At 34.7% G+C, this 22,017-nt stretch overlaps 1 protein-coding gene across 1 annotated transcript in view; it reads left to right on the forward strand.

The window, feature by feature from the left end:
- LOC145291460 (uncharacterized) overlaps positions 1-22,017 on the forward strand; it is a 432,834-nt gene that overhangs the window by 387,758 nt on the left and 23,059 nt on the right. Inside the window, exon 3 of the mRNA XM_080137317.1 lies at positions 6,857-6,934. Coding sequence (XP_079993443.1) covers positions 6,857-6,934 — 78 coding nt within the window. The remainder of the gene's footprint in view (positions 1-6,856; positions 6,935-22,017) is intronic.

Here is a 22,017-nt window from a genome sequence, read left to right on the forward strand (position 1 = left end):
ATGTATATATATATATGTATATATATGTATATGTATATATATGTATATATATATATATGTATATATATATGTATGTATATATGTATATATATGTATGTATATATGTATATGTATATATATGTATATGTATATATATGTATATATATGTATATATATATGCATATATATGTATATATATGCATACGTATATATATGTATATATGTGTATATATATGTATATGTATGTATATATATATTTGTATATGTATATATATATGTGTATATGTATATATGTATATATATATATATAACTGGTTTTATTTTATGTATTGATATTCATATTAAAATCTCTTTTTTTCTATTTATTTAAATATACAAGTAAAAATGATACTGGTTAAAGCAAGGGTGGAAACTAGGAAAAATTTAGCTAGTGGAAAAATATAGATGAATATTTCTTATGAGTTTATTAAATTACAACTATTAATGAATTACGAAGAAAACATTGGAGAAAAAATAGTTGTAAACATTTATTCGTGTAACGCACGACTACACGTCGGGTAGTGTTACTTTCGAGAAAATATACACATACGTTACACGGTAATTTACAGTTATCCTAAAATTGAAAAAAAAATCTCTATAACTAGGTATTAAGAAATTAAAAAGGAATCAGAATCGGTAATTGAATACGAATTGAGAATTTAGAACAGAATCGGTAAATGTATCGGAATCGGGAATTTCGAACAGAGTGGGCAATTGTGTTAGGATTTCAATTTATAATACAATCAACAATTATATCGCAATCAGGAAAAATATATTGAAATCGTTCAATCACTACTAAATACGAGCGTGAGTTTTGAGCTGTTATTGATTTCCTTCCAATTGAGGAAAATCTGGCACTTGTCTCGAAGGAGAAGAAAAAGTCAACGTCCCTGAAGACACACTCTGAAAAAATAACCAGGAAGCGACGCGCAGGCATCCCTCGGTATCGGCGCCTCAAAAGACCATCTGAGAATTGGTAACGCCTGGGAGGATGGTCCTCACAAGATTGAGCCAGGCCGTGCTTCACCTCGAAAGAGGAGCACCTGGAGCGTCACAGCAGCCCCTGATATGTTGTAAAGGGAATGCTGAGAACCAAACCTTGGTTAGTATAAGAGTCGCGAGAGAGTCGTTTAATATGTGCGTTGTGACTTCAATCCTTTTCTGGTGAAAAGACCATAACCAATGCTACAATACTACGCCAATACGGAACTGTTTTGATTACCATCTTGGTCAAAAAGTCTGTGATGAGGATGGAGTTGGGGACTGGTGCGTTGTCCTGGTAGAAATGCCACTGACCCGATTTGAAAAGTGCTGCCCTCTTTTGACGGAATCTCTTCCTGAACTCTTAAAACCTCAACATAGTATTCCTTGTTGACTGCCTATCCAGTGGGAACCCAGTGCATGTAGACCATGCCCGTGTTGACAAAGGAAGGGATCATCATAAGTTTCTCAGTGGATTTGCTCTATCTTGCCTTCTTGGGTCTGGGAGACCCAGCATGCTTCTACTGAGAAATCTGTCTCTGGGTCTCTGTGTCATAGCAGTAGGTCAAGCTTTCATCGCAGATCACCAGAGCATCAAGAATTGTAGGAAGTGAATTAGTCATCTCAACCATCTCTATGCTGTTATATCTTTCTTTCTGATCTTCTCTGAACATCCTTCGGACAAATTTTCCGCATCTTCCGCGAATAATTGTGTGTACTGTTTCCACACTGATATCAAACTCTACAATTCTTGTTTCTATAGACACACGGCGGTCCTTATCCATGAAATTCTTTATTTGGCCAATCAACTCTGGTGTTCTGATTTCATTACATCTCCCACAGCCCTCATCATCCCTCACACTATCCCTGCCTTTCTTGAATCTCATATGCTTCTCAAAAAACTGATGCCAGATTCATGCAAGATGGTCCAAAAGCCGTCTGAAGGATTGCATGCGTTTCTGTTGTATTTTTTTATCAGTATCCTCACGTTCAGATTGCATTTTTGAAATTCACCAGTTGTAACAATCAGGCTTTATTCGGGTGGATTCCAATCCCTGCTGTAGCTATTCATTTGAACTTATAAAAATTGGTCAGTCATCTCATAATATGTATAGCAATAATATACTGAATTTTTAAAGAGTCTGCAACAATTTTAAATGCCTGTACAAAAAGTCTGGAAACTTATTTAAGACACCTCATATATTTGTGTCACCGCTGGAATACCACTCAAGGATAAGGGTTAATGGGTATCAGGTGAGATAACACCGTGATGATCGGTGATGGTAAAAATTTAAGAATTAATGAGTTAATTTATTTTAAAGGGCGATTCATCAAGAATTCGTTTACGTTGGACTTGCAAACGACTACACTATTGCTAGCTGAGAAGCAGCCTGGCGATATTGTGTTCCACAACACAGTTTTAGAGAAAAAGGCTCTGTTCATGGAATTTTCGTTCACATTTAAGCACAAGTAGAGATTAAAGGAACGTGCTGATAGTGGCTTTAGCTAGTCAGATGTCTGCCATAAATGCCTGAAGGACCATAGGGTGAAGCTCAGTCGAGCACCTGTCATGAAAATGCCGATAGAACCGTCTATTCTGTGATAAAGAGGTGATAGTTATGCGTATTTAATATTCTTTTTTCCCCCTCTTTGGTTCCTTACCGTATTTTTTTTTTTTAATTTTCATTTTTTTTTTAATGCTAATCTAACATACACTAATTTCAGTGCAAGTGTATCCGAATAAAACGGTCAGTGCTATTGAGTAGTGTAAATAGACGGTCCTTTCAGACACGACGCCGAAGGAGAGATGCAATAATCAATAAACAGATCGATAGACTTAGCTTTACTGTCTCTACCGGATAGATTTTTGCTATTGCTTTGGTGCATTTCTTCCGGTGAGGTTCTATTGATTGCCCACTGCGCGCGCCTGCACCAATGCTCTCTCTCTCTCTCTCTCTCTCTCTCTCTCTCTCTCTCTCTCTCTCTCTCACGCACACATACTCCGGCCTTAAATTAAGTGACACAATTACGTGCTGACACTACCCACATGCATCTGCTGCACTTGGGCGTTTGAATACGGCCGTTTTCAGGACTGTGCTCTGTTCACGTCGACGACATCTTGAGCTTCTGGATAGGAGCAAAGTATAGTAACTGTTTCAATATTGCAATTAATCTTTTCTGCACGCGGCCAGTGTGCAGAGATCATTCTAGACTGATGCACTTTTATTTTATTTTTGTCCCAATCTAAAGTGACCCTTTTGAATGGAACTGGATTTTCTTCGGCGTATGCCAAACATGTGGTGGTGGGAGCAACTTCAAAAGTGCATCCATGTTGGGTATTTGTGGGTTATCTGTCTTTTTAATTTAATATCGATACCGCCATCTCTGCTCAATGAGACTATAAGGGATTAACCAAATTAAATATAACATGTAAGGCAATATTGTTACATCAAATTAAAAAAAAAAAACGGCAAACCTGTCGTGAGAAGTGCAACAGGTTAAATAAAATATCAAAAATTATAGTCATAAAAAAAAATTCTTTTACTCACGGGAAATGAAACACTTGTAACGATCATATATTTCTATGGGCTACTTTATTTTACTGTAAATAAACGAGTTGGTCCATCAGTCAATCAAAGGTCCTAGCGTATGAACACAGTGATTACTAGGGCTATGACAAGAGCATATTCTTTTCATTATTTTGACTCTTGAGTATATAGCCGACACAGTTCGAGAACCACACCACTCTGCCTAAAAACATATAAGATATTAATTGTTTGTTTTTGTTTGTTTGTTTGTTTTTTGTTTGTTTTTGTTTGTTTTTGTTTTGTTTTGTCTTTTTTCTTAAGCTGGCCAGTTGGAACGAGTTCATCGCCTGGCCAAGACGTATTTTGCTTGTTTGCCCCACTCGCCAACGATACCATAACCTTATCAAGGCAGATGACATCATATTTAATGATTGACATCTAGCTGTTTTAATTTCGTTTTTGAAATAAGCCAAAGTAAAGGTTATTTCCACATAAACTTAAATGCCGATGCTTATTTATCTATGGAGCTTTAGATTAGCCATAACGTTCAATTTAATAAACAATTCACCAATTTTTTTTGTTTTACTAAGGTTCTGTATATTACTCTGACTATCTCCTGTAGTGTGAACACCGTCCTTATTTTATATAGTCTCTCCTCTCCCTCCCCCTCTATCTATTTACAGTGTCAAAAATAATACCGAACAGGAAGAACAAAATATTTAATAATGGAATAGTCCATTTAAAACAAAAGTGAAGGTCACCAGAGGTATTAATATCATTTAACCCATAGCTGGAGAGAGACAGAGAAATATACATAGCGAGCAGAAAAAAATAATTTTGAATTTTAACTTTATTATAATTTTTATCTTTAACTGGTTTTGCAAAGCTTGTTCCTTATATACGGGAACAGATGATGAATTTAGCGAATTGAGAAAAATTAATTAAGAATTTACTCACCTGTTGGTTGGTTGGTTGGTTTTGTTTTACGGCATATCAACCCTTTTCGGGTTATTTAATCCAAAGATTTTGAAGAAAATTTTTTAATAGAATATATTTGTTGTTTTCAAGTCGGTTTCTTTTAACCCATAGTTGGGACCCTAACATGTACTACCACTGGGAGCAATGGTAATTAAAGGGTGGATCCACACTCCCCCAAAGCCAGCAAGTTGGGGCCTCAACACTGGATATAGTTTAAGGTCATATCCAGGACCTTACTCACCTGTATTTTTGAATATATATCAGATGATAGAAGTTTTGGCGTACGAGGAGATTTAGTCTGCTCGAAATGATTGACACGAGAAACCCCGCATCCAAAGATGAGCTGATGTAGTCAGCGGCTAATCAGATTGTGTGCTGGCTGATGCAGGTACATTTCATCCGAGCGATGCCGATTGATCTTGCCTAAATATATAAAGCGGCATCGAGGCAAGGTTAACTAGAAAAATGGGCGATTCTAGCTTGAAAATATCAAATCAGAGTAGAGCAGAACTACGTGCCCTTCTACTTCTCCTTTATCGAGCTGATTGCTTTGCTAAAAAATAGTTTTGGGTCGATCGTCCACCAAATTTATAGTTCGTTGGTTGATATTTAACTCATTCCAACGCTGGAAAATGTGTCACAATGTCGGGGGGGGGGGCGATTGAAAAGTCAGCGCATAAGAGGCGTGTGCACTCTGGCCAACAAAATATGTCTGAGCAGCCCCGTCAGCATTCAGGCGATTAGCAATAAACCATCTCATTCTCAAAAAAGAAAAAAAAAAAAAGGGTAACGCTTGGGAGAGTTAACCTAGAATTGCACAAAAACAGAATGATACGTTAGCTTGACAAAGGCTAAATTACCAACTCAAAAATAGCTCAGCCTTTGTCGGATTGATATTCAAGGATGCATAGTTGACTGGTATGAACATCGCAACAAAGGTTAACCCTCCTATGTTACTAGTGTTGTATTACTGCTGTGTTCTAAAGAATGATAGCAATGCTGATGTATAAAAATGTATGATACATCTTTATTATCGGTGACGGTGAACGAGTGGGTGTTAATTAGAAAGGGGAACTCACACGCAGGAATTGGACGAAATGATGTTCGCAAATCGACTAACGATATCAGTTTCGAATTGATATTATACAGTAATTTGTGACAGCTACACCTTCACAGGAAAACTGTCACTATGGGATATCGCTGTCAATGTAACTACGCCTACAATTCAGTCACGGGGTATTTTATTTCTGTCGCTAACCTTTGCAGGCGGTTTCAATCAACAATTATTGGTCCCCCGATAGAAAGAGAATGGACCTGTAAATTCAGCATTTTAGCATTTTCTGTCCGTACTTTTCTCAATAACTACGCCTGGGAATCTTTTGAAATTTTGCACAGACATTAAACATGATATGAGTAAAAATGTAACAGGGCGGATTTTCCGGGAAAACTCCGGTCCCCGGCCCCCTAGGGGTGCTTTTCGGGTTAAAATGGCTAAAATTGACACTTTTGTGTTTATTAAAAAAAAAGAAATGATGCCTTGGATTTTTATAAAACTTTCTGAAAAGTTGTAACTAACTGATTTCTATATAATTTTGTTTGTCTATACTTCGCGATAACTCTTGGGTGTGCGCCAAGGGCTATTTTAGGGCTAATAAAAACACTCCATTTTGGGGACTATTTTACCATATTTGTCCAAAATTTTCTGTGTATGTCTATTTAGCAGTTTTGCATGGTGCTGAACTCAAATTTAAATATCTTAAGGCCTTAGGGACTTTTCGGGTTAATTGAGGGGGGCAACTGATGGACTTAGTAATTTCTTTTCTGCATGGTGCAGAACTCAAATTTACATATGTTAAGGCCTAAAACTGCCCCGTTTGTTCATTTTCAGCAGGATTTGACGCCCCCTTGGGACTTTTGGGGCTAAATGGGGGGGGGGTGAACTTAGTCATTGTTTTAGCCTCGTTCACTGTGCACTCACGGGAAACCATGCATACTTTACTTGTTTTATTTCTAACAATCCAACATATTTGTTTCTCTCGACCAGGTGGCTTGACTTCAATCAACGATTTGTTTATTTTCAACAATCAATCATATTATATTATTTTAATTGTCTATGTCGAATGTGTCTACTCCTGTCAGATGATGAGATATTTAACACTGGTTCAAATATGCACACCAATGCAATGCTGCGCAATTCTCTTAATTATACCGGAACATTCGGGGGTGTTACAGATAAATTGGTTATTTAGCAATTGTTGATTCAATGTTTTTTTTTACAATAATATGCCTACAGTTCTCTCATGTATTATCCATTCATGAATAATATTTCATTTCTTTTTTTTCTCTTCTAGTTGTACGTGCTGTAATACGTCATGTTGCCCGGAGCGACGCCTCCTCAGTAGGGCGTCATTCAATATGTGGTACTTTTGGTAAGTATACAATAGTTTAATTTATCTTTTTTTTTAGTTATGGTCCTTATCATACGTTTGACCAGAGAGCTAGCGGTACTACTTCTGTCTATCGTCTTATGGATTGGACTGATACGTGCTTGGGATGAAGAGTGATTTCAATATTACTGTAGTAGCCGTCTCCGTTTTGTTTTTTGTTTTTTTGTTTTTTGTTTTTTTTTCATACACTTGATGAAACTAACCAATCAGATTAATCTATCCTCGTATCGGGCGACAACTCAAATCCTTAATTGTTCAGTAAAACAAAGTTATGATAAATTTACTGGTGTTCAAAATCGTAAAAAAAAACGTAAGGAGGTGAGCGACGTTTTTATGACTGGTTTTCATAGCAACCACATCGCTTCAGCCACTAGTGTTGCTACCAATTCACCGCTTTCGCGGAAAGAAGAGTAACAAGTGAAACAGAGAAGGAAAGAATGGGAGGGAGATAATTGGGAGGTATTTTATTGAAAGCAGACGAGTGCCGTATATTGTTATTACATATGTGAATTTTATGTTTATAAAGAACAAGTGAATTTACTGGAAGCCTGGAAAAATCATGGATTACAATAGAAAAATGCGAGCATGAAAAGTAATATGGTTAAGCTTAAACATGGAAAAGTAAAGGACTGTTGCTAAAAATTATAAAGAAGCTTTGAATAAAAAAAAAATGTAAAAATAAAAATAAAGAATGCAGTTTAATATTCCGGAAAAAAAAATTAACCTATCGCACTTGCAGAAGCCGATTTCTAAAACGTCTACAATTACAAACCAGAATGTATAAGGATGAATAAAAAGGAAAAAAAAACTTAGCTACAATTGTTGAATAGAAAACGGGAATCATCAGCTGCCTACCATGTAACTGATTCGGAGATTTAAAAACATAATACATGACTCTCCAGTGGAAAATACCACTTCCCCAAGAATAAAATGTAGATACAATACAGTTACTAGTTATACTACTATATAAAAAATGAAATATTAATAATACATATAAATAAATTTAATAATAATATTACGATTATAAAATCTATTCTGCGACATGTTAATTAGCATATCAATTTTTATGAGAATAAAAATTCATAAAAGCTTTAGTACCTTTGGTACTAGACAGACATTTAACACACCCATATTTTTATTGTCATCGAAATCGGTAAAATGGCCCATTTTTCTATCAAATCGATTGATTGCCTGCTCTAGCTCGGGGCCAATCGCGGTGCACCAGGAAGAAGCTTTATATACCTCCCCGCGGTTATTTAGTCCACAATACATTGTAGTCCACATTGCACTGTAGAGAGCTTACTGGTTATTTTATAAAATTATAATAATCGGATGAAAGAAGGAACAGGCGATTTTTACCAAAGTTAACATTTTACACAGCCTAACGCGTGCACTGGAGAAATTTTATTACCGCACAAACCAAAAGGCCCGACATATAAAATTCAACAGTAGGATATTTGATATAACAGGCGCGTATTCAAAATGAATGCATCTGTTTAGCATGGTGGATCCACATTTGAAGCATAATACTTGACTTTTGCATTTTAAACTTTAATTCATAATATACAAAAAAAAATAGTCCTATAAAATCAACAGTAGGTCCTCTACAATGCAATGTAGACTATAATATATTGTGGTCTAAGTAACTGCAGGAATGCATGTGAAGCTTCCTCCCAGTGTACCGCGATGGGTCTCCAACTAAACCAGGTAATCAATCGATTTGATTGAAAAATGAGCCATTACATCGATTTTCATAGCAATAAAAATATGGGATATATATATATATATATATATATATATATATATATATATATATATATATTAGCAGAAGTACCCGTCGTTGACTGGGTTCAAAAACAGCCTACAGAATTGTGATTGATGAAAGTATGATAGGTTATAAAAAGGAGGGGTTGTAAAGAGATAGGTTTTGATACTCAAAAATTTTACCCTAAGCAAAATATGATGAAAGTAAAGATAATTTTCGCGAAAATATATTTTTTTATATCAACTTTGTTTCCATTCGTAGCCAAGAGTGATCAACAAAGTAATGTTTCCTTACAAAGAGAAAATGTTATATATATAATAATATAAATATACAAGAAATAAATGGTAACATACTCAATAAAAGTTACTTTATGGTAGAAAAGTTCATTGGTTTGTATTTTTATGTAGTTTGTAAAAAAAAATAATTTTTTTAATCCACGAACCGGTTTACAAAAGAAATAAAAATGGCAGCGACTTTAAAATGGAGATCCCCGTTTTCAATTTGAAGTAGGGGCACCTGCGCATTCTGTGTTAACAATTTAAGAGAGTTCCGTCAACGTAAGAAATATTTATAAACATGCTTTTATGTTTCCGTTATTTTGTGCTTGAGGAATGTTCGATTATGGCATGTGTAGTTTATATAAAAATTCATTTAAGTAGTTATCGCCTCAAATTTCGTTTTAATTTCGGTTCGCTGAAATTATTTCAAGTAAAGAGCATTAAAAACTATTTCAAAACAAAAAAAAAACATGAACTGAACTTTTATTGACTATGGTAACATTTATTTCTTGTATATTTATTTTTTGGGGTAGTCGTTTGTTGGCTTTTCTGCTAAAAACTCTTACTAAATAATATCGACGAAATATCGAAAAACAAAGAAATAAAAAGTTTTGACAAATAATGAAGCTTTATTTACTTTAGTAAAATAATCCGAAACTGCAAAATGGGATATTAAAAAAGTAAACACGCAATTACTTTAGTTTTTTTAAGCAAAGAATCGATATAAATATGAATAAGAAGAAAATGGCGCCCTTTTCAAGCAGAACAGCTTCGTTTCAGTTTTACAGTATTGAACGGTGTAGTATTACGCCGTCGGATTCAGGGTTATACTATTGTAATGTAAAGAACACGCAAAAAGGGTTGTAATCAACGGAATTCCTTCTAGTACACTGACAAAAAAGCTTAAACAGATATATAAATAAAAATAAAAAGGTTATGTAAATGTTTTTAAAAAGACACGTAATCACGCGAGCAGGATTTTTTCCTTCTTTTGACACGATAACAAGTAACGTTCTTATCTTTTATTATTTATCTATTTATCTAATTTCGAAAGAGTTTCGCGTGCAAGTGGAGAAGGAAAAAATAGAGTTATGCAAAATTTGTGTCGAGAATTGTCTAAAGTTCTGACTTTTTTTTTTGGCTGTCACTTTAATAAGAACCTGAATTTATGAGGTGAATTTATTCGACACAATTTGATTCAACTCAAAAAAAAAATAATAATAAAGGCTAACGTGAATTAAGATTAAAATTAAGGTATTATTGTGGACCCTCACCCCTTTTAAAATACCTTGTTAAACTTTGTGACATATTTACATTCTATGGAGGTCAGACGCGAACGAACACCCCATAATTTTATTATACCATATTTCTACAAACTGAAACATAATTACCAAGTATACTTACGCAAATAGATATGAAAAGTCTTTGTTAAAGTTTGTGCCATATTTCCATGGAGTATAGGCGCGAACGCAATCCCGACAATTTTATTATACCATCCCTATTTAAGTTGAAACATACTTATCAAAGTATTCTTATGTACATCTATATCAAAAACCCTTTTAAACTTTTTTTTTTCTTTCATTTTTTATTTCGATACTTTGGGGGCCAGGCGCGAACGCAGACCCCACAATTTTTATGAACCACCGTTCTGCCAGATCAAACATACCCATTCCTGATCCTCGATACATCTTCTATCGTTATATGTAATCAGTTTTTTTTTAAATAGTCAACCATATAGGAGCCTATTCGTGATTATTTGCTCCCCCACCGAGCAAATTAGGCACAAGGCCGATTTTTAATGTGAGGAGTTAAGGGGAAATGGGGACCAACTAGTAGGGGAGTTGGATAGTGACAATTGGTATGAAGGGTTGCCCCTACATTGACCAAGGTCTTATATGTGAGGTTGCCCCCACATATGGTCTTTGCTTGCAGTATCTGCCGGGACAGATACTACACTTTGATCTTGGCCCGAAGGCCACGTCACGTTCGTGACCAGACACACACACAAACACACGTTCAGCTTTATATATATATATATATATATATATATATATATATATATATATATATATATATATATATATATATATATATATATATATATATATATAAGCAGTCTCGTAACGCTCGCATGTCCTTTAGTAATTAAATTCCTGAGCGATGTTTCTGACAAAGAATAAAAAAAATGATGTTTACTGGGTCGAAATCTATCCATCTCATACTGGCTAGATTTTTTACCTTGAAATAGAATTTTTAGCTCCTTACATCAAGTGGCTTCATGCCTCGTCGTGACAGACTTATACGAGTGTTGTTCCAAAAGTAAGGCATATTTTTCTTTTAGCTAAATAAAAAAAAAGTTGAATAACTACGAAAACGGAAGTGCTGCAATTAAAATAAATGAGCTTCTGTGCTCCATAATTTATTTTTCTACATAGTCACCACGATTGCAAGCCTCTTTTGATGCCCTGGTCGTAAAACTCTGGCTAATTAAATATTAAAATAAATATTATGTGCTTTTATAAGATATTCAGCTTTCTAAAATATAAACATTACAATCAATTATAATATACATGTATATATAGTTCGCAGTTTGTAATATGAAATATGTAAGGAATCACATGCAAAAAAGTATGTTCCCTCTTATATTTTACGAAAACTACGTTTTAAATATAAATTTATCCAAAAGTGAATCCGAGTATCGATACATTCGTGAAAAACTGACAGTTGGTTTTAATTTTTATTTAATATAACATCCTATTATCTATTCACCTTCAAAATGGCTACGACATAGAAGTGTTGTTTTAAAGCGTCGATAATGTAAACACTATTAGTCTCGCGTTTTCATTATTTTCGAAAAAAAATATGAGTCACTGAATTCAATCAAATAAATAATCACTTCAGTCTGCTACAAATAGTGAAAAATAAATAGTTTCAATAGTTTAAAATACTTTTTTCGAATAAAGTAATATTTACCTCATAATAGAATGAATTATTAAACAACGAAAGATTAGAGATAACGAAAACTGAATAGTTACAGCATTTTAAAATACTTATTGTAGACAAATTTATAATTACCTCGGTCTAGTAGTGATATGTAATCTATCCCGGGTTACGCCGGCATGTTGAAAATAGTGAGCTTGCTGTGCAGGTTGGTAAGTGCAAAAAAATGTTCAAAGGGTGAAGTTATGACGTATGTCAAACGCTGTAGCTAAGGTCAGCGGTAGCATCTAAAACGGTGGTTCCCAACCTATTTCGGGCCATGCCCCTCCGAGGCATTTCTAAAATCCTGATGCCTCCCCTTTGTGATATTTAATTTTTGTTATTAAAAATCCCTCTGTTATTCAGTGAAGTAAGCTTAAAAGGCCATTAAGATTCACTATGAAACAATTCACTGTTAATATGATGATAATAATAATAATAATAATAATAATAATAATAATAATAATAATAATAATAATGAAAGAAAATAACTCATTCTCAAATTGCCCTATAGGATTTGGTATAGTAAGCCCAAGGGTGCACGTCCTGCCTATGCCCCACCAAAATATTCCCATGCCCCACCGGTGGGGCATGCGCCCCACGTTGGGAATGATTGATCTAAAATGTCATTCGGTTCGTGTAAAAGAAAACGGGGAAAGAAAGAGACGGAGAGCATGAAAAAAAGTGAAAAAGATATCTTTCCGATCGCATGCATCTGCAGTATAGCTTCCGATTGGGGGGCGAAAATAAGTCGAAGAAAAGAAGGCAAGAAAGCTTGAGTCAACAATGCGATGGTTTCTACCCAGTTCACTCGTAGACGAAATAAATAGTCCGTACCTGAAAATCGGCGTTATGTTTTCGTCGGAGATGTTCCTTACAGCTCATCGACCAGTGACGGGAAGAATCGCATCCCAAAGAGAAGACCAAGATAGCAGAAAAAAAAGTATGGGGAACTTTATTCGCGTATGTATATGCACACACACACACAAGATGTATCACGATTACATAAATAGACACGTAATAAGAGATACACGTATTAATAATAATGAGACCTAATTACAACAACCCCCCCCGGAATGTTACAGGAGGAATTCTCAAAGAAAGAGTAGAGATAACGAAAAACAAATGCTTTTAGAATATTAAAATTCTTCTTCAAAACAAATGCATAATAGCCTAAGTCTAAAACGAATTCTCAAACAAAGAAACGAATTTGAAAATACTGTTTACAAGATGTACTCTTTCTTTTTGTTGTTTTAATAGAAAACTCGAAAAACTAATACTTTATATTGTACAATTCTTTCATTTCTTTTGTGTTTTTTTGGATTTTTTAAATTTAATTCTTAACTAACCGAAAAAAAATACGATTCGACTAATTGACAAGACTATAATAGGAATTCCATTTTTGGCCAACGCACTGAAACAAAGCACATACATTATATTAAATACTTCCAGTTCACATATACATATAAACGCAACACCATCCCACATACATATCCCATTTTTAACAAAATTACCTCAGTCTATAAGGATTTCTACTTCATGGAAATACTCCAGAACTAATGGTTTCAGCATTTTCCAAAATCATAAATATTAAATCGTTCTTTTGTGGTTATAGTGGTGGGAAATTCTTATTTTTATACGGGAATTTGATGCTGACATATCATCAGTCCATTTCATTTTCAACTGTTTTTAACATACATTAAATTTTTTTGCATTTACTTTTTTATTATTTATTAACATGTTTACTTTATCCACCGCTTCACGAATCAAAGAATTACAATTTCATTAATTTACGAAACTAATGTGTTACTGCACAGAAATAACACACATAAATTAGTTGACATGTACAGGCAAATTCAATAGAAGGTTTCAGGTGGATTTCCATTAGAGGGTACACACACATATGTGCAAACATTTAAAAGCAATTTGTTAAACAATAAAATAAGAAAGGAAAAATTAGCAATTCAATTAGCATCCTTTTATATTTCCTCGGGCAACGCAGAGAAAGTGGTTCTGCTAGGATATTTATAAAATGTAATTTGATACATACACACATATATATATATATGTAGATTGTAGTTTGCTTGAAGCATTGTTGAAGAAAATTATAAGGTAAAATTAAAAGCCAAGAACAATGCGAGATTTTTTTTTATATAGAGTAAAATTAAATGAAAAACAAAAGAAATAAATTTCTTTTTTTTGTTGTTTGTTTTTTCTTTTTCACACAAATTTTAACTCTAAACAACAGTAATTTTTTTCTGTTGTATTCAATGGTGTTATAAATCTCAATATATTTTAGACCTATTAGTCATTTTTAAGGACCTTTCTTATCGTAAGGTGCGGCGTATTATGGCATCTAATCGATAGACAGTTAGAAATTAATGTGGCTTATTGAGTCGAATTTAATGCAAAACTGAGCACAAATTTAATCATATTCAACCGTTTATTTCGCGTAAAGCAGTCATTCTAAGTAAACGGGCCATAACTTTTATCCTTTTTTAACGGGATAATAATAATAATAATAATAATAATAATAATAATAATAATAATAATAATAATAATAAAAACTAGCGGAACCCGTGAAAATTCTACAGCTTTATCATTCATCTGCTGCCTATTGCTCGGCGTGAGCGATGTCTATTTCAACTAATTTTCGCAAACGTGAATTTACTTCAATATTGTTTGTTATCATCATAGTAAACCTAGTGTCCTCATAATTTTACAAACTATTTAATATGCGTACATTATTTAATTACTAGCGAAATCCATACAAGTTTTTGTGTGTGTGTGTGTGGCTATTTCATGTGTTATATATTGGTACCGTGCATTTTATGGACATCCGGCGTGAGGGCAGACTCCACGATATTATTGTACCACCTTATTTCAAACCCAAATATATTAATGTCAGTTCTCAGGTTAATGTAGTTTTTGTTTTTATTTTTTTTACAAAGGGGTCACCGCAAGCCACCCGAGGATGAGGGTTAATGTATATATTGTAGCCATTGGGTCAGTTGCGTTATAATCGTTTGTAGTGGTAATTTGGTATCATTTGATTATTTACGAGGACGCTTCAATAAGAACTTGTTTATGTTGGGCTTGAAGACGACGATATTATAGTTTCAGAATATATTCGATTGTGGAGATTTATTTCCAAAACCCTTGTAAGAGTTTGCGATATATGGATGTCTGGCGCGAACGCTGACCCTACGATATAATTGTACCATCTTTGGCCAGAACATATATTGCACTTTGATCCTAGCCTGGAAAAGTGTATTTTTGTCTAAATTTCACTTTTACTTTCGATACAACCGCGCCATCAAATTAAATTTAAAAAATTACTTATTTGATAGCGTGACGCATTTTTTTTTTTTTATAAATATGTATGCACGAATATGAGATTGCCTTAGTGTATTGTTATATAGATAATACCATGAGAAACCTTGCGGTTCACTAACGAATACTTCGTCTGCCAAACAGAGATTCAGAAAATCAACATGCACTTAATAGAAAATAAACAATAGAAGGGCACTAGTAGCTTCTGATGAAAATCGCTCCAGACAAGGCGTGGAGTCACTTGATATAACAAGAACGAAAAATGATTAACGCAAAGACTGGAGATGCATATTGACCTTAATATTGAAAAGACCAAGTCTGTAGGTAGAAGGAAAACGGTCAGCAGGAAGAGAGTTCCACAAACCTGCAGTTCTTGGAAAGAAGCTATTGTAATAGCAAGTTGTGTTACAATGCGATATCAAAATGCTGAATTGATAGAGACCACTATGAGATACTACCGACATCCCTTCGAAGTGTTAGTAAATAACAAAAGAGGGGAAACTATAACAAAAGGAGTATCAGCAGAACAAATGTATAAGAAGGGTGGTAATAGAAAAGACAATGGAGAGGGCATGGCTCACCAAGATACAGAAATGCCATCTGAAACAGGGTGGTTAATCAATGTGTGACGGACAAAAAAAAAACAGAACATAGTAATCGATTTATTTAAAGGTATTTCACAGAGAATTTTAGGAGTGGACGTGTTTACAGCAGTTTATGTCAGTTAGGGACAATTTACGGATAGTATTGAGTTTGCGACAGTTAATGATAGTTCCCAGTTTGGGATAGTTGACGACAGGTTGCGGCTTGGGCCAGATCGTAAGAACTTAGGATGTCAAAAATGAAGAGATGAATTGATCAACCGTCTGACGACAGATAGAAAACTATGATGTGGGCGTTAGGGTTTAAATAATCGATTGTGTACCACACACAAAGATACACACACACATACACATACAGAGTATAACTAATATTCGCATAACGTTTTTTTCTGTGTTTTAGGTGGTTTTACTTTTACAGTTCCCAATGTGTGAGAGACGGTGACACGGCCAGAACGAGAAGATAAAACGAAGGAGAAAGAAATAACAGCCAGCAGCGTTGGAACCGGCGATTGTTGTGGCACACATGCTTGCACAATTAGACTAACGAGTCGTTCGAGCTGAAAAAAAGGAAGCAGGAAATATATCGGACAAATCTGAAGAACACATGCGTAAAATTTATAGTTGTATCTGCTCGATTATCGCAACAGTATTGATATTTCAGAAAAGATTACTAAGATATTTCGAATTAATGATTATTTCTGTATATTATAGAACGTTATACGCCTGTTGCGATATTTTAAGAAATAATGGAAAATATTGTTCTATCCTGCAGCAAGTGAGATTCAAAATAACCTCAATCATTATGTTGTACAGCTTCAAGAACAGGCTTTCGTCATTCAAAACAATGGTTTCCATAATTGGTTGCAGCTGCTACGAAAATAGAAAAGATATGTTAAAAAATAAAATAAAATATATAAAAATAAATAAAAACATCGTCTTTCAATAGGGGAGATTAAAATCTTCAGTTACCGGATACAATACGAATTTAATAGGATCGTCCATATTTTAATTTAAAATAAATATAAACATTCAGTTACTAGAACTTGCATTGGTTTTTTTTTTCTTCTTTTTTTTACAAATCAATATAGCGTCCACGATATTTGGAAACTCTTTTAATCTAGACAAGAGATCGTTTCTGACTGGGCAAATCGCGATCGAAATTAAATATATTTTCCAATCAGCGCCAAGCTCACAACTCAAGCAGATATTTTAAGCCTGTGGAATTGTTTTCCGTTTTCCTGCTTTCCAGCTGACTACAATATGGTTGTCTTCAAGTCTAACGTAAACAAGTTCTTAATGAGCCGTCCCACTTGTTAACAAATTTACCGAACTTTCATTACTAACGATTGCTATATTGTCCAATTTCTACTGTACACTCTTTAACCCTAATCCGCGAGTGACCTCTTGGCCTTGATAAGTGGTAATGCCTATGTAAAAAAAAGCAGCATTAATGGTGGCTGAAGATATAAGAGCTAAAGTTGAATGTTAGTGAATAAAATATAGAAGATCCAGATAGAGGCGTTTAGAATTCCTCATATACGACACCCAGAGCAAAACATAGATGACAAATGAAGCATGTATGTTCCCCGTGAGTGCACAGTGAACGAGGCATAAAAAAATGACTAGGTTCAGCATCCCTCCCATTTAGCTTCAAAAGTCCCCAGGGAACGTCAAATCCTTGTGAAAATGAACAAACGCTGAAGTTTTAGGCCTTAACAAGAGTTATCGCGAAGTATAGACAGAAAATTATATAGAAATCAGTTAGTTACAACTTCTCAGAAAGTTTTATAAAAATCCAAGGCATCATTTTTTTTTTTTTTAATAAGCACAAAAGTGTCAATTTTAACCATTTTAACCCGAAAGGCACCCATAGGGGGGGCGCAGCCGGAATTTTCCCGAAAAATCCGCTCTGTTACTTTTTTACTCATATCATGTTTAATGTTTGTGCCAACTTTAAAAAAATTCCAAGTTATTGAGAAAATTGCGGACAGACGAACGGATAAGGGTAAATGTACAGGCCCACCTTCCTTTTATCGGGGGACAAATAAAATGGAATAATGCTTAACTATATAAACTATATTAGTTATGTATTCTCACATTATACAGTATTTTATATCAGTGCAGTAAAATTCAGTTCATTGATAACTGCAACAAGACTGGCGTTGGCTACAATCCTTTTAGGCTGGTCAATTGAGGTTTTGATCAGTAGAGAACTGAAATTAAAATTAATGAAATAGATGTATTGTATCTTTACTTGGCCTGCCTTGATAGAGTTCAAAATAGACTTCGTAGCCTCGTAGGAGATGTCATTTTCTCTTCCTTGCAACCTCTATTTCACAGAAGAGATGTTGCGAGTTTGTCTCTGATGTATCGTTATTTTCATGGAAAGTGTTCGACTGAGCGTCAATCTATGGTCCCCCCTCGCCAAACTTTCACAAGAAACACTCGTCTAGCTGTAAACACTATCAATAATTCCCCACCCACTCTTTATCTGTGCCTAAACCTAAACGTAGATTCCATGAACAAAGCTTCTTTCTTAGAACTGCACGCCTGTGGAATTGTCTTCCGTTTTCCTGCTTTCCGGCTGACTACAATATGGTTGTGTTCAAGTCTAACGTAAATAAGTTCTTGATGAGCCGTTCCATATAAGTTATCAAATTACCAAATTTTCATTACTAATGATTACTATATTGTCCAATTTCTACTGTACACTCTTTAACCCTTATCCTTGAGTGGCCTCTTGGCCTTGATAATGTGGTGATGCCTATGTAAAAAAAAAAACTCGTTTCGAAAGTGCGTTAATACCTGCTATCAGACTCCAAGTACCCATTCGACATAAATACCCCCCACAAATCCGACAAGCAGCAAATCCCACTCCTACATAATAGAGATGCCGGAAAGCCTTTTACTCTAATAGTTTCTTCCCTCGAACTGCTAAATTTTGGAATTTCCTTGCGGGGTCCTGCCTCCCTGACTGTACGGACATGCAAAAGTTCAAGCGCAATATGAACAGACATCTTACTGCTCAACTCCCTACATAGTGTCCCTGCAAATTATGTCCCAAATAGTAGCCCCCTACATCCAAGTGATATTGTGCCTGGTTTTTGGTGAAATAGCAATAAAAAAAAAAGACTGTTGTTGGCGTCTGTTTTATACGTATAAATCAGAGCTTTTGATTTTAGTCTAATTTCGAAAGTTTACAATTGCAGCTAGACTGTTATCGGCTTATGTTCGATTAGATAGCGATCAACTGATGTTGTGGACCGCGGTGGCCTTATGCTCAAAAGTAATAAAACAAGCATACCTTTACATACATGAAGGCTTTGAATCTAGCCAAACTTTAACAGTTCAATAATAATTGAGGCGAAACTGTTGTCAGCTCAAATTCTATTAAATTACGATCAAGAGAAGTTGTGAACCATATTGAACTGACGCTCCAAATTAATGAAACAGACGTACGTGCATATAAATATATGTTAGTTATTTTATTTAAGCCTAATTTCGAAGGTTTATTTTTAAAAATGCAGCTAGACTGTTGTCGGCTCAAGTTTCATTGGATGGTGATCATCTGAAATTGTGAACTGTAGTCATCTGACGCTTAAAAGTAATAAAACCAGCTAACGTTTACGTGTATGAGAGGTTTGAATTTAGTCGTATTTCGAAAAGTTCATTAATGATTGCGACTAGGTTGATTTCAACTTAATTTGTGAACGGAAGTGACCTGATGCTCAAAATTGGTGAAACTGACGTGCATATATATATTGATGAGAGTTTGGAAGCTGTGAACCGTATAGAACTGGCGCTCGGAATGTATGAAATATGCTGCGTTTATGCTTTTATCTTTGAATTTATCCTCATTTCGAAGGTTCACTAATAACTGCGATCAGATTAAATGTCGGCTCAAATTCCATCATATTGCTATCAACTGAAGTTGCAAACCGTATCGAACTGACGCTACAAATTAATGAAACAGGCGTATGTATATAAGAGCTTTTGAATTTAGCCTAATTTCGATGGTCCATTTATAACTGTGATCAGACTGTGTACAGCTCAAGTCCCACGAGACAGCAGTCAACTGAAGAATAATTAGAACACCAAGTGCCGCTCACAGCTGTTATCGCTTGTATCAAATCATACATCATATATATCATTTATAAGAGCAAGTGATACCTTTATAGATTTTTATTATGTCTGTCTTAATTATGTTTGTTCGTTAGCAGAACCTTCGACATCTTTGATTAACAAAAAGCTAGATCACAATTTGATCTGCTTTAAAACCAGTTTATCTTCATTACATTCTGGTTGTGTCTTGATCGACAATAGATTATTGATCGGTTGCTACGCGTATTCTCTTGGTAATTATTACATTATTTTCAGCCAACATTTAATTGAGTTTTCCGAGTGCGCCGTCGTACAGTCCCTTTATCGACTCAGCACATCATCATTTGCTAATGCGTTTGAAGTCGTCATCAGAGAGGAAAAACCTAGTTCCCATGGGACCACAGTTATAGTCCCAAGCGATGCTGTCGATAATGTAAAAGTGTACGTGTGTGAATATTTGCATGGGTGTATTCCTTATGCTTGCAACATCTCTAGCGTCACAGTGTGATCCTTATGTAATCCCTTATGCAAAAGTTTATCGATTTTCTCATGATTCTAACTGCCTCTTCTTTTCTCAGTATGTCTTTCTATCTTTCTCTCACTCTCTTTGTAAGGCATAATCACGTTGAAATACCAGTTCCCGTCAGATCAAGGTTGAGCCTGGCTAGTACCAGATGGGCGACCATTTTGGAATTCTAGGCGCTGTATGTGCTTTCCGCTCATCTCGGCATTTGTTTCCTGTCGTCCTGAACCTCAACTTGCCACTGGTATTCAATAATGTCGACTTAGGAGAGGTGTGGTTGAAGATTGTGCAACTCTTGCCACAAAAATTTCACGCGTAGGTACCCTTACCATGGGTATCCATAGTCTGTCAAGACTGAAGGAAACCTATTCTCACTATCTTTCTTTCTCTCTCTCTCCACACACACGCACACACACACACACACACATATATATACATATATATATACATATATATATATATATATATTATAATATATATATAATATATAATATACGAGCAAAGAGTTAATAAAACATGTTAAAAACACTTTGAAAAAGAGTTAAAAACATATTTAATCTGAAAAAGAGACACTTGATAAGTGGATAGTCCTTAATCCGCAGAGTTTCGAAGAAATACTTTCCTTCTCAGAGGGTAGGAATTAGCAAAATGCGGGATCGGATTTTGCATACAAAAGTATTTGATGAAACAACAAGTAAGTCAAAGATCTTACTTGATAACAAAAAAAGTGAAGCAGAGGGAATATGATGAAGAAAAAGGTGATTACACGTGAATGGATAGTCTGGTGAAAGATAAATAATCTAAAGACGGTAAAATCCAAAAATATAACTTCAAGAAAGTTAATTGAATTTCTATTTGCACAAGTAAAATCCAAGGAAATCCCGTAATTGGAAGATGGTCCAAAATAATCCAAAGGCCGAAATCCATGGAATAATTCACAAATATGTACAAGGGAAAAGGAGAAAAATTCCAATAATATTAATAAAAGAAAAATAAAATATGCTTTTCACACTTATGCCGAGACTTAAATATTATATTAATATTATATTATATTATATTATATTAATTAATATAATATTAATTTATTTTATATATATATTAGTCCGTCTTTCCGTTCCACTTTTCCTTATAAATCACTGGTCCAATCTGACTGAAATTTTGTATGGACATTTGCTATGATAATGTGTAGAGAATTAAGTATTATAGTATCCGTTTTATGCATAGTTAGGGATTGATAGGGGTCGATAGGGATTAGTCATCAGAATGCTAATTTAATCTGAAAGTTTTCTCGGAAACTACTCGCTCGATCTGGCTGAACATTTGTATGAATCTTTGTCATTATAAGGTGCAACGAACAAAGTATTATGGTATTCGTTCGGTCCAAAATTAGAGATTAATACGGATTAGTATTTAATGTGAAAAGAGCACAAATTTAACCATATTCACACATCAATTTCACATAAAGCACTCATTCTAAGTCAACA

Source organism: Euprymna scolopes, chromosome 12, assembly GCF_053919585.1.
Source record: "Euprymna scolopes isolate OS-2025 chromosome 12, ASM5391958v1, whole genome shotgun sequence".
Taxonomy (NCBI): Eukaryota; Metazoa; Mollusca; class Cephalopoda; order Sepiida; family Sepiolidae; genus Euprymna; species Euprymna scolopes.